The sequence below is a fragment of the Sardina pilchardus genome, chromosome 16 (genome assembly GCF_963854185.1).
Source record: "Sardina pilchardus chromosome 16, fSarPil1.1, whole genome shotgun sequence".
In the NCBI taxonomy this organism is placed as follows: domain Eukaryota; kingdom Metazoa; phylum Chordata; class Actinopteri; order Clupeiformes; family Clupeidae; genus Sardina; species Sardina pilchardus.
The window spans coordinates 27,227,469-27,246,282 of NC_085009.1; the positions used below are offsets into that span (position 1 = coordinate 27,227,469).

The 18,814-nt window shown below is 43.9% G+C and overlaps 1 protein-coding gene across 2 annotated transcripts in view; it reads left to right on the top strand.

Moving 5' to 3' along the window:
- Positions 1 to 18,814, top strand: part of LOC134059781 (NACHT, LRR and PYD domains-containing protein 12-like) — a 37,124-nt gene that overhangs the window by 16,842 nt on the left and 1,468 nt on the right. The window contains exons 12-13 of one of the 2 annotated variants that reach the window (XR_009935071.1): positions 4,164 to 4,337; positions 9,385 to 9,529. Coding sequence is in view for 1 of the 2 variants with exons in the window: in XM_062516285.1 (XP_062372269.1) it covers positions 4,164 to 4,337 (174 nt within the window). In the remaining variant the exon portion in view is untranslated. The remainder of the gene's footprint in view (positions 1 to 4,163; positions 4,338 to 9,384; positions 9,530 to 18,814) is intronic. The other variant, XM_062516285.1, reaches the window with a different exon arrangement.

Here is an 18,814-nt window from a genome sequence, read left to right on the forward strand (position 1 = left end):
TACATGATCGAAAGCACACCGGTACAAGCTAGTTTAGAGCTATTTTGCGCTCACTTATGTGACAACACTATGTTGTCTCGCGTTCGGCCATGTTTGTCCAGGCTGCTATTCTCTTTTCTCACAGCAGATGTTGCAAAGGTTTCCTGTCAGTCAGGCATGAGAATAATATTTTACCATAAAACATATAGTTTATATATGTTCGATATGTATTATATATGTGATTTATTTTAATAACTATTTTCATTTACATGGCATAGTCCATGGAGGCGATTTACATTGGTAAAATGCGAGTTTGCGACATTGCGACGTTGTTCTATTAGGCGCAGGCCTACATTTTCAGCTGAAATTCGTCATAGCCTATTTGTAGGCTATCTTTTAAAGCTCAGACTAATGTATGCATTTTCTTACATGCTGGACTGACTGAGTTACATCGCGTCAAAGAGCTATGCTATTTCCAAATCGGCAGTGTATGTAATGTGTAGTTGCGCAGCGTTAACTTCCTTGACTGCTACGCAGGAGACCTGGGTTCGCAACTCAGCACGAGCGAAATGTTGTATCTCATATTGACTGAATTCATTGACTATTTTTCAACGTTGACGAACAATTATTTTTTTGTTCATGGTTTTTAATAACTATCTGAAAGAAACGGATGAATCACAATACTGATTACCATTAACGAAAAATAATTTCGCCAGCCAATAATTTTCTAAGCCAAATTTAGCCGCCATCTGACAAACTTTGGCTAAGCCAGTTAGACTTTTTGCATCTAAAATTAATTATATCATAGAGACACGCGAAAAATAAACTATAGCCTATAAACGATTCCCACTGGATACACCACATCAGTATTGTGCTCGTTGCTACGATAGGCTACACAGGACTCAGTTGCATGTTCTGTAGACATGAAGTGGCAACTAAAGCCATTATCATTCAGCCATGAAAACTTTGGCGGCTGCAGCAGCATATAGCTTTTGGCTGAGCCAGCTAGCCAGCCACTAACTTCATCAGCCAGCCGTTATTCTCAAAGCAAATGGCTTCGGGGTCTATACATAACACACTATCCATTGCAAACATAGCCTATTTGAAACCGATCATTCCCCCTCCCCCATACACGTCTAACCAGTTCATGGAGGGGGGGGTGGGGGGGGGGGTTCGTTTTGCTACGTGTGGACATGATCTTAGGCTACAGACATCACTGCTGCATTGACAACTGCCTCCCCACCCCCACCCCTCTCTCTGCCTCCTCCTGCATAGGCTGTAGGCTGGCTGTTTGTTGTTTACATGCAACTCGTGGAAGAATGCGCAATCATGTTTCATCGCATATGCACGTTTTAGAATGTTCGAATTCGCCAGCTTGCGTGTAGTTGTGTGAATAGAAAATAATAGAATAGAATATACTTCATTGATGCCTTGCTCAAAAGAACTTCTGCCATACACAGGTCGGGGATCGAACCAGCAACTCTTGGGCGTAGGGACTGAAGCTCTAACCAGTGGGCTACAGCTCTGCCTCCCCATGATGATAATGTGTGTAACAATTCTGAATCACGAATTCACATAGAATTTAGCTTAAATTGTAAAAACAATAGGCCTATAGCTTTTTTTCAGCAGACATCGAAACATTGCCTACACATTCGCAAAACGGAGAATATCTTTTTCACTCATCATTTTTAATTAGCCTACTTCTCGCGCCTATGCTTGCTCAGCATTTCTGCTCTCTGTATCTCCCTCCCTCCGAGGTAGCTAGACCCTACAAGATGCATCTCCCTAAATGAATGAACATTATTTTAGAAAGTAGCCGCGGTAGCCTGTAAAATGCGGCATGAAATCCTGGCTACTGTGTAATTGAAACCAGACTAGGTTAGGCTCTTTGTTCCAGGTCCGTCATTTTCGGCGGCGCGAACATAGCCTATAGGCTACCTATTAAATGAATAGAAGTGAATTTGGGGAGTGAATTAGAACTAGCCACCCATTCATTTTAGAGCTTAGATTATCTGCCCAAACCCGAACTGCGGGTTACGGATCTCGAGATCCAACAACACCGGTGTTGGGTCGTCATTTTTCATCCTTCCCCTCCCGTCGGGTCAGGCTCCTAATCACAGAACGCGTATTCCTCCGTTGTAAAATAGCCAACATTTCTAAGTAGCATACAAAATGTAAAAACGAAATATAAAAAATGAAATACTATGAAAAAGTTGAAAGTCAAGTTTGCTCAAGGTTTGTTCAAGAACTCTTCCAGAGTTTTTACCTCAAACAACACAAATCAACACAAATAAATGAACAGATAACTCAAACGTGCTGTATGTCATAATGAAACAACCACAGACTATCAACAACACGGTCTGACAAATTTATGACCAAACGATTTGATTCGTGCACGAAGCGCCATCTAGCTACCATTATGTGTAAGTAACAGCCTCCCAGTCTAAGGACTCAGCGGTCTTTTGACCGCCTCGCCGCGCTTTAAGTAGTTCACACCAGCACAGCGCTTCTAGTAGGTCGTCAAAGCGGTCAAATGACCGGGGCGCGGCGCTTCTAGGTATAAGTGGGTCAAAACGGCATGGCGCTTCTATTGTTAAAAAGCTGGCTGCAGTGCCCATACCACACTTGGGTCCATATGAATCTGACCGGGTCATTCCCCACATCCCCTTGTGTTCTGTGTCCTAAAGGATGCTCTGCCCCTCAGGCCCCCTTCAACAGCATTAATGCCCCCGTGGGGCTTCACAGTGCTGCTAACAGCCCCTGCTGGTGCCCCCTTCAACAGCATTAATGCCCCCGTGGGGCTTCACAGTGCTGCTAACAGCCCCTGCTGGTGCCCCTTTGAGCCTCTAGACATGATTGAGCTCAAACACTCTCCCTCTAAACTGCACTTTTCACTGGCCTTGACATCCTGACCCCTTCTACCTAAGTTGCTGACCTCAGCCCTTTGGAGTAGCTGCCTCTTAGCCAGAGGAGCTCTGACTACACAAACTCCTTGGTGAGAGCACTGTGTGCCTACACTGAACGAGTGCACCCCCTACAAAAGGCTGAGTAGCCTCATTGTTCATCCGCTATGGGGCCCAGGCAGTGGTCCATGCCCTATCAAAGCAAATACTCTCCCACTGGCTAGAGGAGGTGATATCTAGTGTACAGCACCTCTCCCACTGGCTAGAGGAGGTGATATATCTAGTGTACAGCACCTCTCCCACTGGCTAGTGGAGGTGATATCTAGTGTACAGCGCATTAGGTGAGTGCTCCTTCCCTACATCTGGGAGTCCCACTGTTCATTTCAAGCCACAGATTTGCTGCTACTAGACTCTGATCTGATCCATTGGAAATAGGTGACATGACTAAGCTCTTCACCTTCAGCTGCACGTCTCCTCTGAGCTGACTATGCAAATCTGCCACGGCTGGATCTAAACACTCGTCAGTGCTCTCTTTGTGTTATGTACAGGCCTGCATTCACCACTGTGTTTGGGCATTCGGAACTGTCTCACTTGTGAGTACTGGAAGCCTGTGGCAGTGCTCTCTCTGCTGTGCTCCATCAAAATGAGTCCCCAGCTACTGAGCTGCTGCTCTTGAACTGTGTGTGTGTGTGTGTGTGTGTGTGTGTGTGTGTGTGTGTGTGTGTGTGTGTGTGTGTGTTTGCTACAGTCAGATGTGAGCACTGTCAGTGTATGTAGCTATAGCTTGCATGTGCAGTGTACTGTATGTTAGATTGTGCTATATAGTCGGTTAATACTTGTCCACAGTCACCAATGAGGCACTGTGGTAGATGTGTTCCCATTGGAGTGAACTCGACTGAAAGAGAACTTATGGTTGTGGATGTGGCCTCTGTTCTCTGAAGGAGACTGGTGAAGTCAGGAGTAAAAACATTTCCCCTGCTCTTTTTACCACAGACACTGCTCTGTACACACATTATTTGTACACACAATTTGACACACATATTTATATAGATATTTTTTTGCACAGTCAAATGTGATTGTCATACAGGCACACACACACACACACACACACACACATGCACACAAACCACTCAACAGTCATTCACGTGTTACTGTCAAGTCTCATCCACATGCATCCATGTGCACATAGCATTTGTCCACACAACCTTATTTAACAGATAATTAGAGTACCATTTCATTGTTATGGAAATGAATATGAAGTATTTCTCCTTCTCTCTACAGCCTGAATAACTGCAGTATTAGAGAAGAAGGCTTCAGAGTTCTTGCATCAGCACTGAGATCAAACCCCTCACACATGAGAGAGCTGCGGCTGAGTGGGAATAAAGCAGGAGACTCAGGCGTGAAGCATCTTTCTTCTCTTCTGGAGGATCCCAACTGTAAACTTGAGGAACTACAGTGAGTATCACAAGACCAAATACTGAATTGCTCTCAGTGATTTCTGGTAGTGCGGTGTCACTACCAGAATATAAAACCTTCAGGAAAGACAGGGGGAAGGGCAGGGGAGGGGGAGTTCTTATGTATGTAAAGAACAACTTGAAATGCAGTGAGATTGAATTGCCTAGTAACATCACACTTGAATGCATTGGTGTAAACATTTACCTATCGAAGGAGATGTCCCTCACAGTTATCTGCATCTATCGCAAACCTATACTGCTAGTCAGGATTTATTTTACCAATTTAACGCACTCCTTGTAGCATGCAATCATAAACGAGAAATTATCAGTTTTGGCGACTTTAACGTAAATTGGGATAACAAAAAAGAAAGAAAAAAACTCAAACTTATTACGGATTATTTTAACCTCACCCAACTTATACAGCAACCCACCAGAATCACACATCGTGCTCACTCTAGAATTTACTTAGTTTTCACTAATAAACCGGAAAGGATCACAAACACCCATAATCTGTTGACAGGTCTTTCAGATCATAATGCAATTCTCTTTTCCAGAAAGGCCAAACGTTCAGATAATTTATATTACTCTTCGACGTAACGTGCTATTAATATGACCATTTCCAATAACCAACTAGAAAACGTGAACACAGCTTTGGAAGATACTGACTGGAGTGACTTAACGGAATGTAAAGACGCTGATGTTGGCAGCGATTTATTTCTCTCAAAAGTTAATGAGGTCATTATTTCATTCTCTAGGAGGGGGCGCTATGGGAGGAAGTCCAGCCCTCCCTTGGCTGAACCCTACATGTCTAAAACTTATAAAACACAGGGATCAGTTACTTACAAAATCTCCTAAATCTGGATTTAATATAGACAGACTTAACTTTACAAGGGCTAGAAATAAAGTTACATCTGAATTACGCAAGGCCAAAGCAATTTTTTTCATTCAGATCATTGATAATGCCAGAGGTAACAGTAAAAACATATTGCAGAACATTAATAAACTAACAGGACAATACCCTAAACAGGAAACCAGAGGCATGGAACATTGGTAATGAACTAGTGTGCGATCCCGCTGTCCTCTCACAAGAGCTTAACTCTTTTTTTATGAATTCCATAGAAGATCTGGTGAAGCAGTTCACATCCTCAGAGGCCTCTGACCAGGTGGCAGTTCAAACTGACAGTGACCAACCTAAATTTCATATCCAAGAAATTACAGAACAAGAAGTCATTAAGATCATAACTGCCTTGAATAACTCAAAAGCCAAGGATATCTATGGGCTCAATACTAGCTTCTTAAAGTCACACAAGGAGGTTTTAGCGCCCCCACTCAAGCATTTGGTTAATTTATCTATAAGAAATTCCACCGTTCCTAGAGCCTGGAAAATGGCCACAATTACTCCTGTCTTTAAAGCTGGAGACAAAACCCACATGAATAATTACAGACCAATCAGCATTTTACCTGTTACCTCACAAATTATTGAAAAGTGGGTTACTGGGCAATTAATTGAATTCCTCTGTAATAGCCAAACACCTTTGCATCCTATGCAGTTTGGTTTTCGTCCACATCATTCTACAGAGACTGCCTTGACCATGTTCATGGAAAAAACAAAATTTCAGCTAGACAAGAATGGTTGTGTTGGTGCTGTCTTCTTGGACTTAAAACAAGCTTTTGACACTGTGAATCACAAGGTATTACTGTCAAAATTGTCTCTTTTTAATTTCTCTGCTCAATCTATTAGTTGGTTTCAATCATATCTATCATACAGAGAACATTGTACTGTGGTAGATGGCTCCAAGTCCACTTTTATGGGGTGTCCAGTAGGGGTCCCTCAGGGGTCCATACTGGGGCCCATTTTATTTTCTCTTTACATTAACGACTTACCTGAACACTGTCTGAACGTTGACGTCCAGCTTTATGCTGATGACGCAGTCATCCTCACTAAAGCTAAAACCCCAGAGGAAGCGGCATGCGTGCTCTCCACAGTAGAGTTCTCAACGGGCCTGAAAATTACAACCCGACCCGACCCGGCCCGTGGCTTTCAAAGCCCGAGCCCGATGTAACCCGACACATAAATATGAATTATCTACCCGAACCCGGCCCGCGGCCCAATGCCGGCGGTCGAGTTTCCCCATGTTATCCTATGGAGACGGACGGTCGTTAAGGGCACAATTATGTGCAGTGGCCAACCTAAGTAGCCTAACCCACGTAAAAACCTAGTGAAACGATATTTTCCACAATAGAAACATGATATAAATGGGGAAACTTACTGTTCTTGCTATAAAAAAGGCAGAATCATCCTCAGAGCATGATGTTTCAATAACCGCTTCATACACGCTTCACGATGGCAATGAGTTGTTAGCTATTCACGAAGACGTAGCCTATTGCCCAGCAACAATCTACTGCCATTTTATTTTGTTCAAGGAGACGGCTTCTTAGAACTTGCCCAGGAACTAATAAATGTTGGTGCGGTGCAACAGAACAGAACACATGCAGAGTTGCTGCAAGCTCTGTCCTTCCATCTCCTAACACAGCGTCACGTCTGTCCCCACTCCATGATTGCATGAACATTTCATGTAGCAGCCAGACTTTCTTTACGGTGCAGATAGATACTTAATTGATCCATAAGGGGAAATTCATGATGATTCGCGGTAAACAACAGCGATGATTAATAATGTTTTTTTTTTTTTTTTCACTGAGCGGAAAATTAAGCCCGAGGACCGACCCGACCCGAGTCATCTGCTTATATTTTTTTACCCGAACCTGGCCCGAACCCTCGGGTCCCGTCAGGTTTTTTGGGCCGACCTGACCCGTTGAGAACTCTACTCCACAGCTCTCACACATATACAAACATGGCTAAACAAATCTTGTCTAATACTGAATATAAAAAAAACTGTTTGTCTATATTTGACCAAGCAACCCTCCTCAATGCTCTTGCAGTCAGGGGTATTTTTGGGTTTTATCTTGAATGACGCGCTAGGCTTCTTCAAGCTCTTGCCAAACCCGGTCGGAAGAAGAGTAAAAACATCCTTGCCACCAATAAATGTCTTCAAAACTATTCTCTGTTAATCTTTTAAAGAATGAATACTCGATAGATTCGACAAAACGGTTGAAATAGCAGAATCAATGTCAGCACAAGACTCCTCGCTGCGTGCCGCCATTGTTATTTGAATCAAACACTCGCTTCGGCGCTCCTGATTGGTTGCTCATTTTTTGATCACTGGCAGGGGTTTGGATTGCCCTCGCGTCCAGACCCTTGTGTGGAGCTCAGCGAAACGCCTCTGGTGGAGCATGGCGGAACTACAAGGGTCTGGCGAGAGTCAGGCTAATTTTTGGGTACAGAAGAGACAGATGTAGTGTCAGATTTTAAATACTTAGGTGTCATCATAGACTCCAATCTTTCTTTTAAAAAACACATAAAAATGATATCTAAAAAAATCAGGTTCAATCTCTATAATTTCAAGCAAATTAGAGGGTCTATGACAGTTGCCGCTGACTTGATGTTCTTACATCAGGGATGGAAATTAGCACCAGCCACCAGCCAAATGCTGGTAAAATGTGAGAGTGGCTGGAAGATTTCAGACACAAAGTCATATTTTAACATTGAGTGGTTGGTTAATTTCTCCAGCAATCTGCTATTGGCTGATATACTGTATTGTCACATTTTCACATTTTAATTTCCACCCCTGTCTTACATGCAATGATATTTTCTCATTTAGGTTATTGTGTCACCACCTGGTCTATGTCGGGCTCTAACACCCTTAAGCCAGAGGAGCTTTTGTATAAAAAGGCACTTAAAACTCTATATAAAAAACCTTAAACTTACCATCACTGTAACATCTTAGAGAAATACAATCTATTGAGGTTTGATAACTTTAGTAAATTATCATATAGTTGCCTTATGTATAAAGTTCTACATGGCCTGGCACCACCCCCCCTTCAAGAATTTATTAAATACCGTCAGACTCGGTTCACACAAGCAGTGGTCAACAGGGATGTTGAGATTCCCTTTAGGAAAACATATTTTTGCCACAATTCACTATCTATTAAAGGTAGTGCATTGTGGAACACAATTCCCCTATCTATAAGGGAATCTCCCTCTTTAGCCACTTTTAAGTATCATGTTAAAGAGACCCTATGCAACTTTTTCATAGTCATAAAATCGCTTAGAAATCGTTGTTTTGCTTGACTGACCAGTTTTATCGAAAACAGTCACATTTCCTCCCGCCCCTAGTGTCACTATCCGCTATTACAACCTTGCAACTTTCTGATAAACGATCGTCCGCTGTTTACATCTGGAAGTCAGAGACGCGAAAGGAACAAGAAGAACCACGCTTGCAATTTATATATTTATATATAGCCTATATATGTATAAATATACACGCTAAAGCTGTCGGGGAAGCTCTGCAGAGAAATATGCAAGCATAAAACGAGCGAAAACGAAAAACGAAACCGAAACCAGAGATGAAATCGCCAATCCTGCATTATTCCTCTTTAAGACGTGGCTTTCTTCTTTTTATTTTCATTTCCCCCCTATCTCTTGTATTGTCTTGGTTGTTTAGTAAAGTATTTTACTTTTTTTTTTTTTTTAGTATAGTATTTTACTAACTCTGCTTATGTGTGTCAGTCTTGTTTCTTATTCTTTTGGTTATGGTTATAGTTATGGTTATTTAGCAGACGCCTTTGTCCGAAGCAACATACAAATAAATAACAATACAAATTAAATTAACAGTGAACAATTACAAAATAGGGAGTATAGGCGCCATTCCTACTTCAGGCCTATGGGGGCAGTAGCATTGAAAAGTGGGTTAATGTCAATTGAGAGCATAGAATGGAGGTGAAGGAGACAGGTCAAAGCATGGTGTGAAGATAGGAGCAACACCTTTTCTGACCGTAGCATAGGCTATTAGGATAACCTAAAGTGTTTAATTTAAGATTTAAAATATACAATAATTTGGTTTTTGGTATTAAGATGTGATATACATTGGAACCTTTTTTGTTGTTGGAATAAACCTTTTTTGATTTTTTGAAACTACTGCACGAGTCAGGAACCTTCTTGAACACACCAAATCTACATTAGTCAGAAAAGAGCTCTGCATGGACAATGAACAAGACTGTGGATGTCCTGAAGATTGGGTTTCAGCCATCTACCTGCAAGTATTTGACGGATGTTTGTGGATGTCAAAAGAGCAAGTAAGAATGCTACTGGTGCTGCTAATTAGCCATTATGAGAATGATGACTCAGCTAGTACTCCTGCTGCTACGTGCTTAGCTTAGCAGCTATTGCTACTGCTAGTTTTGCTGCATTTTGAAGATTTTGAGTTAGCAATACAGAGAGTACAGAAGTGTAACACATTAGCGGAATCGCCTGCGTGTTACAGAAGAAAGGAAAGGAATCAAAATGGAGGAAAATGGTGATGTTGATGTTCGCCCTAAGAGGACACCAAAGCCAACTACTAAAGTCATTGAGCAAAGGCTTGATGCGTTGCTTGCAGCTAGGAAAGCTAAGTTTGGACTTCTTAAACAAAAGACGTCAGAGATTGATTCTTTAATGGATGATGGAGAAAATGCAGGCATAGTGTCTCAGAAATTATCTACAGAGTTCACTGAACTGTACATGGACTTCTGTAAGTTGAATGATGCCGCAAAAGAGTACATGGGTGAGCAGGATATGATTAAAGATCAGATAACATGGTATGAGGATAAATCCAGGATGCTGAAGGATTTTGTGATGGAAGTTGAAGGTTGGCTGCGAAGTACTGCTGAACAAGCCGAAGAGGCAAGACAGTGTGATGCTGAATTACACCCTGCAGACAGCGCATCAATGGTTAGATCAGCACACAGGTCTGCAAATGCTTCTCACAGTAGGGCAGCTTCTGTAGTGTCCTCAACAACCTCATCTGTAAGGTTAAAGTATGAGGCTGAGAGAGCAGCTTTGATAGCACAGGCCAGTGCTTTGAAACAGAAACATGATATTGACAGAGAAGTGGCACATCTTAAATCAAAGAAGGAGGAACTTGAAATAAAGACGGCTATTGCTGCAGCTGATGCTAAGCTTCAAGTGCTCAGTTTGCGTGAGTCTGAAGAGCAAGAACAGGGAGAAGAACGGAGAATTGTGAATGATGCAAGAAACCGTTATGCTGAGGCAGCTGTTGATGAAGTTAAGGTGGATATTCCTGTTCAGCTGATCACACAGGAGCCTGCTCAGCAAAGAACATTTTTCTCTGCAAGTAAGCCTAGTAGGCAGAGTGTGCATAGAAACGTTTTGCCACCTCCACGCGCACATGCTGTCAGTGGCCAGACTGCTGGAAGACAACGTGGTGCCATGGACAATAAAGACTTGCTTAGTGTTATGCAGCAGCAGAATGATATCACTGAGCTGCTTGTGAAGCAGCAGAGGTTGTCTTCTTTACCATCATTAGAAATTCCTGTGTTTAGCGGAGAGCCAACGGAGTTCAGATTTTTCACTAAAGCCTTTGAGCATGGTATCGAGGACAGGACTTCTAGTAGTAAAGACTGCTTATATTTCCTAGAGCAGTACACAAGTGGTCAAGCGAAAGAGCTTGTCCGCAGTTGTCAGCACTTGCCTCCTGATGTTGGTTACCGTGAGGCTAAAAGACTTTTGTACCAGCGTTATGGAAATGAATACACCATTGCCATGGCCTATGTTGATAAGGCTTTGAAATGGCCAACTTTGAAATCAGAAGATAAAGAGTCTTTAAGTTCCTTTGCCGTTTTTCTCATCAGCTGTCTGAATACAGTTGAAGGAATAGAGTTTAGGGAGGAGATGGACAGCCCAACCAACATGCGTGCAGTCATCATAAAGCTGCCTTTCAGGTTGAGAGAAAGGTGGAGGAGCATCGCATGCGAGATCCAGGATAAGACTGGCAGAAGAGCCAGGTTTAAAGATTTGGTACACTTTGTGGACAGACAGGCAAGGATAGCATCTGATCCATTATTTGGAAACATTCAGGAGCTTGTGGTTCCAAAGGACAAAGGCATGGATAAAGCTAGCAATCAGCAAAAGGCCAAAGGAAAGAAAAGCACCTTTGCAACAAGTGCTGTGCCAGTGACTAATGAGGCTAAAAGCACACCTAAAGGGACGTTGAATACCTCATGTGAGAAGTGTTTGTTTTGCCAGAAAGAACACAAGATGGAGTCGTGTAAAGCCATTGAACAGAAACCTCACAAAGAGAGGCTTGAATTTTTCAAGTCCAAAGGCTTATGCTTTGGCTGCCTGTCACCAGGGCATTTGAGCAAAACCTGCAAGAAGAAACTAGTGTGTCAGAAGTGCTCATTGAAACATCCCACTCTTCTGCACATGGCCAGCAAGCCTGCAGAACAAACAGAGCCAAGCAAGCCAATGACTGAGGACAATCCGCCAGCAATGGATGCAGAGGTATGTGGTTGCACTGGGGTCGGGGATGGTGAATGCGCCCTAGCTGTGGTTCCGGTGAAAGTCAAGTCCCTGAAAGGAAATCATGTGGTGCAGACCTATGCGTTTTTAGATTCAGGCAGTACTGCTTGTTTCTGTTCTAATGACCTAATGCGTGAACTAAAAGTGACCGGAAGAAAGACCCACATCTTACTTCGCACGATGGGACAGGAAAGGCCTGTTAGCACACAGGTGGTCACAGGACTGGAGATAAGTGGCCTAGAAGGAGACTCCTATATGGCACTTCCCCAGGTGTTTTCACAAAAGGAAATCCCTGTAAAGAAGGAAAACATTCTACGACAAAAAGATGTGGATAAATGGCCTTACCTGAGAGAAATCCGTGTCCGAGAGATCAAAGCGGGCATAGGGTTATTGATTGGAACCAACGTACCCAAGGCATTGGAACCATGGAAGGTTATTAATAGTGAAGGTAATGGACCTTATGCTATTAAAACCGCCCTTGGGTGGGTTGTCAATGGCCCATTGCAGAAGGAAAGCGTTGCTAAGAAGGAACCTGATTGGACACAGGTAGCAGCGCACAGGATTTCTGTGGCATGCCTGGATGACATCATCCTGAGGCAGATGAAGCTTGACTTTCCTGAGGCTCAGCAGGCAGAGAAAGTGGAAATGTCTGTAGAAGACAGACGATTCATGGATTCTGTATCCAAGTCAGTTCAATTGGTTGATGGACACTATAGTATTGGACTACCTCTGAAGGCTGTGGATGTGAAATTCCCGAACAATCGCATGATAGCTGTGCAGAGGGCAGAGAATCTGCGGAGGAAATTCATCAGGAGTAAGGAGTTCTTTCAGGACTATGTCAAGTTCATGAATGAGATGCTGGAAAGGGGTTACTCTGAGAAAATTCCCAAAGACGAGGGTCACAACAGAGAAGAAGAAGACAGGACCTGGTATATCCCTCACCATGGGGTATACCATCCCACCAAGCATAAAATCAGAGTAGTCTTTGATTGTGCAGCCAAGTTCCAGGGACTTTCTCTGAATTCCCAGCTTCTTCAAGGACCGGACTTAACCAACTCCTTAATTGGTGTCTTGTTACGGTTTAGGCAGGAGCCAATTGCCTTCATGTCTGATATCGAAGGCATGTTTCATCAAGTACGGGTTCCAGCCAGAGATGCCAACCTTTTGAGATTCCTGTGGTGGCCACAGGGAAACCACACACAAGAGTTGGAAGAATATAGGATGGTTGTTCACTTGTTTGGGGCAACCTCATCCCCAAGTTGCGCCAACTATGCACTTCGCCAATGTGCTGAGAACCATCAAGAGCAGTTCAGTCCAGAGGCATCTCAAACAGTGATGCAAAACTTTTATGTGGATGACTGCTTAAAATCAGTTGAAACTGAGGATAAAGCAGTTGCTCTCATACAGGAAGTAAGAGCTCTGTGTGCACTTGGTGGATTTAAAGTGACAAAGTGGATCTCGAATAGTCGCACAGTGCTTGCGTCAGTGCCTGAAGATGAAAGGGCCACAGGGGCCAAAGACTTGGACCTGGACAAAGACCAGCTCCCTCTTGAAAGAGCTTTAGGAGTGCAATGGTGCGTTGAATCAGACGTACTGAAGTTCAGAGTCACCATTCAAAGGAAAGTGCTGACAAGGCGAGGGTTGCTGTCCATGGTTAGCTCTGTCTACGACCCACTTGGGATCCTGTCCCCCATAATCCTCCCAGTGAAAGGTATACTGCAGGAATTGTGTATGAGGAAGCATGGGTGGGATGATGATATGCCAGAGTCCTTAGTGATGCAGTGGGAACATTGGATGGCAAGCATTCATCAGTTGTCAGACTTGGAAGTGAAGCGTTGTGTCAAGGCACATGACTTTGGAGCTATATCAGCCAGACTCCATCATTTCGCTGATGCTAGCGAGAAAGGTTATGGTACTTGTACCTACCTGGTCTTGAGGAATGAGAGGCATCAGGCACATTGCGCTTTCATGATGGGAAAGGCAAGGGTTGCGCCTCTAAAGACAGTGACAATACCAAGACTCGAACTCACTGCTGCTACGGTAGCTGCAAAGTTGGACAAGATGATGCAGTCAGAGCTGGATATTGAACTTGAGGAATCAGTGTTCTGGTCTGATAGCACTACAGTCCTGAGGTATATCCGAAACGAGTCAGCAAGGTATCGTACATTTGTGGCAAACAGGATTACTGCAATCAGAGAACAGTCAAGAGTTAGCCAGTGGAGATACGTTAATTCATCCAACAACCCGGCAGACCATGCGTCTCGAGGTTGCACAGTGGAGGCGTTCCTGAAGACCTGCACATGGTTATCGGGGCCGGAATTTCTGCTGAGGCCTGAGGAGGCATGGCCTGACTTGCCAGACAGTATCAGTGAGCCTCTGGTGAAGGACCTAGAAGTCAAGGAAACAGTGTTATTCACAGTGGTTAGTGAGAGCGCAGAAGACACAGTCTTCAAGTTCATCAATCATTACTCAAACTGGTATCGTCTGAAGCGTACTGTTGCTTGGATGGTCAAGCTGAAGAAGACACTCAAGCTCCTTTGCCAAAAGCGAAAAGAGTTTGAGTCATTTTTAAAAGAAACAAGTTCTGATCATGGAAAGAATGAGAGAGAATTGGAAAGAAAGATGGCCGAGCTCAAAGCTTCTCTGCACATCAGTCCTCCTTCCTTGGGTGAAGTTGTGGAGGCTGAGTGGGAGATCATACGCATCAGCCAGAGAAAGGTATTCTCCAATGAAATCGCTCTGTTGGAACAAGGCAAAATGGTGTCAAAGAGCAGCCCCCTCTACAGGTTGTCACCTGTCCTGCAGGATGACATTATAAGAGTGGGTGGCAGATTGAACAGGGCCAACATGCCAGAAGAGTCGAAGAACCCTGCGGTTTTGTCAAGAAGTATGCACATTGCGCTGCTTATACTAAGAGAAATCCATGAGAAGGTGGGTCATAGCGGTCGCAATCACATCCTGTCGACGCTGAGACAGAAATTCTGGATGCCTAAGCCCCATGCAGTCATCAGGAAGATACTGTCTCAGTGCGTCACTTGTAGACGCCTCCATGGTTCTGCGAGTGGCCAAATTATGGCTGACCTTCCCAAGGAGAGGATCTTACCTGATGAGCCGCCATTTACGAATGTCGGTGTTGACTATTTTGGTCCGTTTGACATCAAGAAAGGACGTACAACCATAAAGAGGTATGGGGTACTGTTTACTTGCCTGGCAGTGAGAGCAGTCCATATTGAGGTTGCAAGCTCGCTGGATACGGACTCCTGTATTCATGCCATACGGAGGTTTGTTGCTAGAAGGGGTCAAGTCAGTTTGATTAGGTCCGACAATGGCACAAACTTTGTTGGTGCGGAGCGGGAGCTACGTCAGGCAATACAGGAATTGGATAAGGAGAAAATTGAAGCTGACATGGTGAAAAGGAACATCAAGTGGATATTTAATCCCCCAACAGCGTCACATCATGGTGGGGTGTGGGAACGCCAAATAAGATCAGTGCGAAAGATCCTCAACTCAGTTGTGAAGCAGCAGACCCTGGATGAAGAGGGCCTGCAAACACTTATGTGTGAGATTGAGGCAATCATTAATAGCCGCCCTCTCACAAGAGTGTCAGATGACCCAACAGATTTGGAGCCCTTAACTCCGAATCATCTGCTCTTACTGAAGACCAAGCCTTTAATACCACCCGGTGTTTTTGATCAGAAGGATATCTACTCCAGGCGTAGGTGGCGCCAGGTCCAGTATATGGCAGAGTTATTTTGGAAACGTTGGATCAAGGAATATTTGCCCGACTTGCAGCAACGACAAAAATGGCTGCAACCAAGGCGTAATGTTGCAGTTGGTGACATTGTGCTTGTGATCGACGACTCAGCTCCCAGAAGCTCCTGGATAATGGGGCGTGTCATTGAGGCCATCGAAGACAGGAAGGGTAGAGTTCGTCAGGCTCAAGTGAAAACCAGTACAAATGTCCTTCTAAGGCCTATTACCAAGCTTTGTTTATTACTTGAAGCTGAGGTGTAGATGTCTTCATGTCAGCTATGAGACAGTGGTAAAGACTGATCTCCGACGGAGTCATGTGCTTGAACCTCTGACTCCATACTTTTCCAGTCAATCAGTGGACTTAATGAAAAAGAGACAATGTAAAAGATGTAAAAAAAAAATGACGAAGTGTTGTTGTTTCAACTGTCTTATGTATAGAATTTAGTACTGTTAAATGTTTAGCTATTGTGTAAAGTACTTTGTTAAGGATAATTGTTTGTTAGTCACAAGACAATTAGGGGCCGGTATATAGGCGCCATTCCTACTTCAGGCCTATGGGGGCAGTAGCATTGAAAAGTGGGTTAATGTCAATTGAGAGCATAGAATGGAGGTGAAGGAGACAGGTCAAAGCATGGTGTGAAGATAGGAGCAACACCTTTTCTGACCGTAGCATAGGCTATTAGGATAACCTAAAGTGTTTAATTTAAGATTTAAAATATACAATAATTTGGTTTTTGGTATTAAGATGTGATATACATTGGAACCTTTTTTGTTGTTGGAATAAACCTTTTTTGATTTTTTGAAACTACTGCACGAGTCAGGAACCTTCTTGAACACACCAAATCTACAGGGAGAATAGCAATATTATAAAAAAAAAAACAATCATGTTAAGCACTAACCTAATGAGAAATAAAACAATTAAATGAGAATAGCAATCTAATAAGTCACTCAATTAATTATATAATAACAATAACTATAGCATGGTATGGCTAAATTTAAGGACAATAGCAAAATAAATGTCAAATTCTATCAATGGACAAATTATAACAAAACAATACTATTATACAAACCATAACACATAACAAACGCTCAAAAGACTAAGTGCATATTAAACAAATATGCCTTAAGACCCCTCTTAAAAGATCCAAAACTGTTGCTGGAACGGAGAGCACTGGGCAACTCATTCCACCAACACGGAACCACTGAAGAATAGGATCTACAATTTGACCTAGCATGTATGGTTGGATATTTTAACACCTACTGTAACCTGCCTACATTTGGACTACAGATGGAAATTAGCCCTTGGGCTATAATCTGGTAGCCTGGCATGCCCTCCCAGTGACGCAACGCCTTCAGGCTTTTGCTGCTGGTCTGGTCAACTGCTCATTGAGAAGGATTTCTGAGTTCCCGAAATCTGCGGAACTGCCCCCTTTGGTCGAGAACCAATCAACTTTGAGCAGCTCCAACGGCTCCGGGTAGAGGCGTGTTCAAGGCAGCGGAAAGAGTGTTGTTATTGGTTTAAACTCGGCAATCCGCTTTCTGACATCTACCAGTAGCAAACCGAGGCACTTAAAGGAGGCGGGTCAACCAGCGCTGGCAAGAAACCGTGTTAGCACAGGCTGTTGGTCAGACTAAAGTCTCGCAGAGCCTTTGAAAGTCGATGGTAATCAGGCTAATAATCTGGCACATTTACATGTACTTTGTATATGTTCATTAATGTGCATTGTCCTGAAATAATAAAACAAAATAAATAAATTAGTTTTACTCCTTTTCTCACACAAAAACACACATTTTTGCTCAGTCACATGAAATCGGTTGACATTACTTAGTTTAAACCCTTCTTATCTCTCTGCCTAATCTAGAGTGAGTTTCACAACATCAAGCACTGAGTTGCTGTCAGTAAATTTGACAGTGTTTTTTAAAAAAGCTGGCTGCAGTGCCCATACCACACTTGGGTCCATATGAGTCTGACCGGGTCATTCCCCACATCCCCTGGTGTTCTGTGTCCTAAAGGGCGCTCTGCCCCTCAGGCCCCCTTCAACAGCATTAATGCCCCCGTGGGGCTTCACAGTGCTGCTAACAGCCCCTGCTGGTGCCCCTTTTAGCCTCTAGACATGATTGAGCTCAAACACTCTCCCTCAAAACTGCACTTTTCACTGGCCTTGACATCCTGACCCCTTCTACCTAAGTTGCTGACCTCAGTGGAAACACGACGAACGGTTCAAATGTTGGTTCGCGAACGGGAATGCAGCTGGTTCTCTGTCGGTGGAAAAGGGCCTCTTGTGTTATGTACAGGCCTGCATTCACCACTGTGTTTGGGCGCTCAGAACAGTCTCCCATGTGAGTACTAGAAGCCTGTGGTAGTGCACTCTCAGCTGTGCTCCATCAAAATGAGTCCCCAGCCAGTGAGCTGCTGCTCTTGAGGTGTGTGTGTGTGTGTGTGTGTGTGTGTGTGTGTGTGTGTGTGTGTGTGTGTGTGTGAGTGTGTGCCTGTGTATGTGTGTGTGTGCACTAGAGCCCTGCGCGGGACTGTTTTCTTCATCCCAATCCCGCCCGCATAATCAGAAATTCTGACCATTACCGCCCGCACCCGCGGAGTGTGTGTTACAGTCCCGCCCGCACCCGCAATGTTTATGTTTAGTCCCGCCCGCTCCCGCGAAATTCTGATAATTTTTGCCCGCACTGTAATAGACACGCAATGATTTTGTATCTTCTCCCGTCCCGCAAGAGAAAAAAACAGCTGCTTGAATAGAAAACAACTGTGTTTGAATGACCGTTCACGGCTAGAACTTCGTTTAATCATTAGGCTACAAAAACTGCGTTCAGTTAAAACATCTTTGCAACTTATGCAGCCACTTAGGCTGTGTTGCACACCCCCAGTGCGTTGTGTACTAAATGACGGACGCCTGTCTGAGATATCGGGAAAGAAATAAAAATAATCAGGCATGGAGCGAGCCAGGCGAGCATCACAGCTCCACTGCCTCATGACAGTCGCAACAGAGCGCACACGACAAACAATTAAACCCTCACTGTATCTCAATGGGAGGCAAGGCTAGGCTAGGCTTTCCACTCCAATTATGCTCTCCGTTTTATTGCTATGCTAAATCTCGATCTCGAGAGTTTTTTTTCTGCCGCCCGCTCCCGCCCGCAGTCAAGTTCATACCGCCCGTTCCCGCAAGATTTGCGTTGGGTCCCGCGGGACCCGGCGGGTCCCAGTCCCAATGCAGCCCTCTAGTGTGCACTGTGCACGCACGCGCATGTGTGTGTGCGTGTGTGTGTGAGTGTGTGCCTGCGTGTGTGTGTGCACT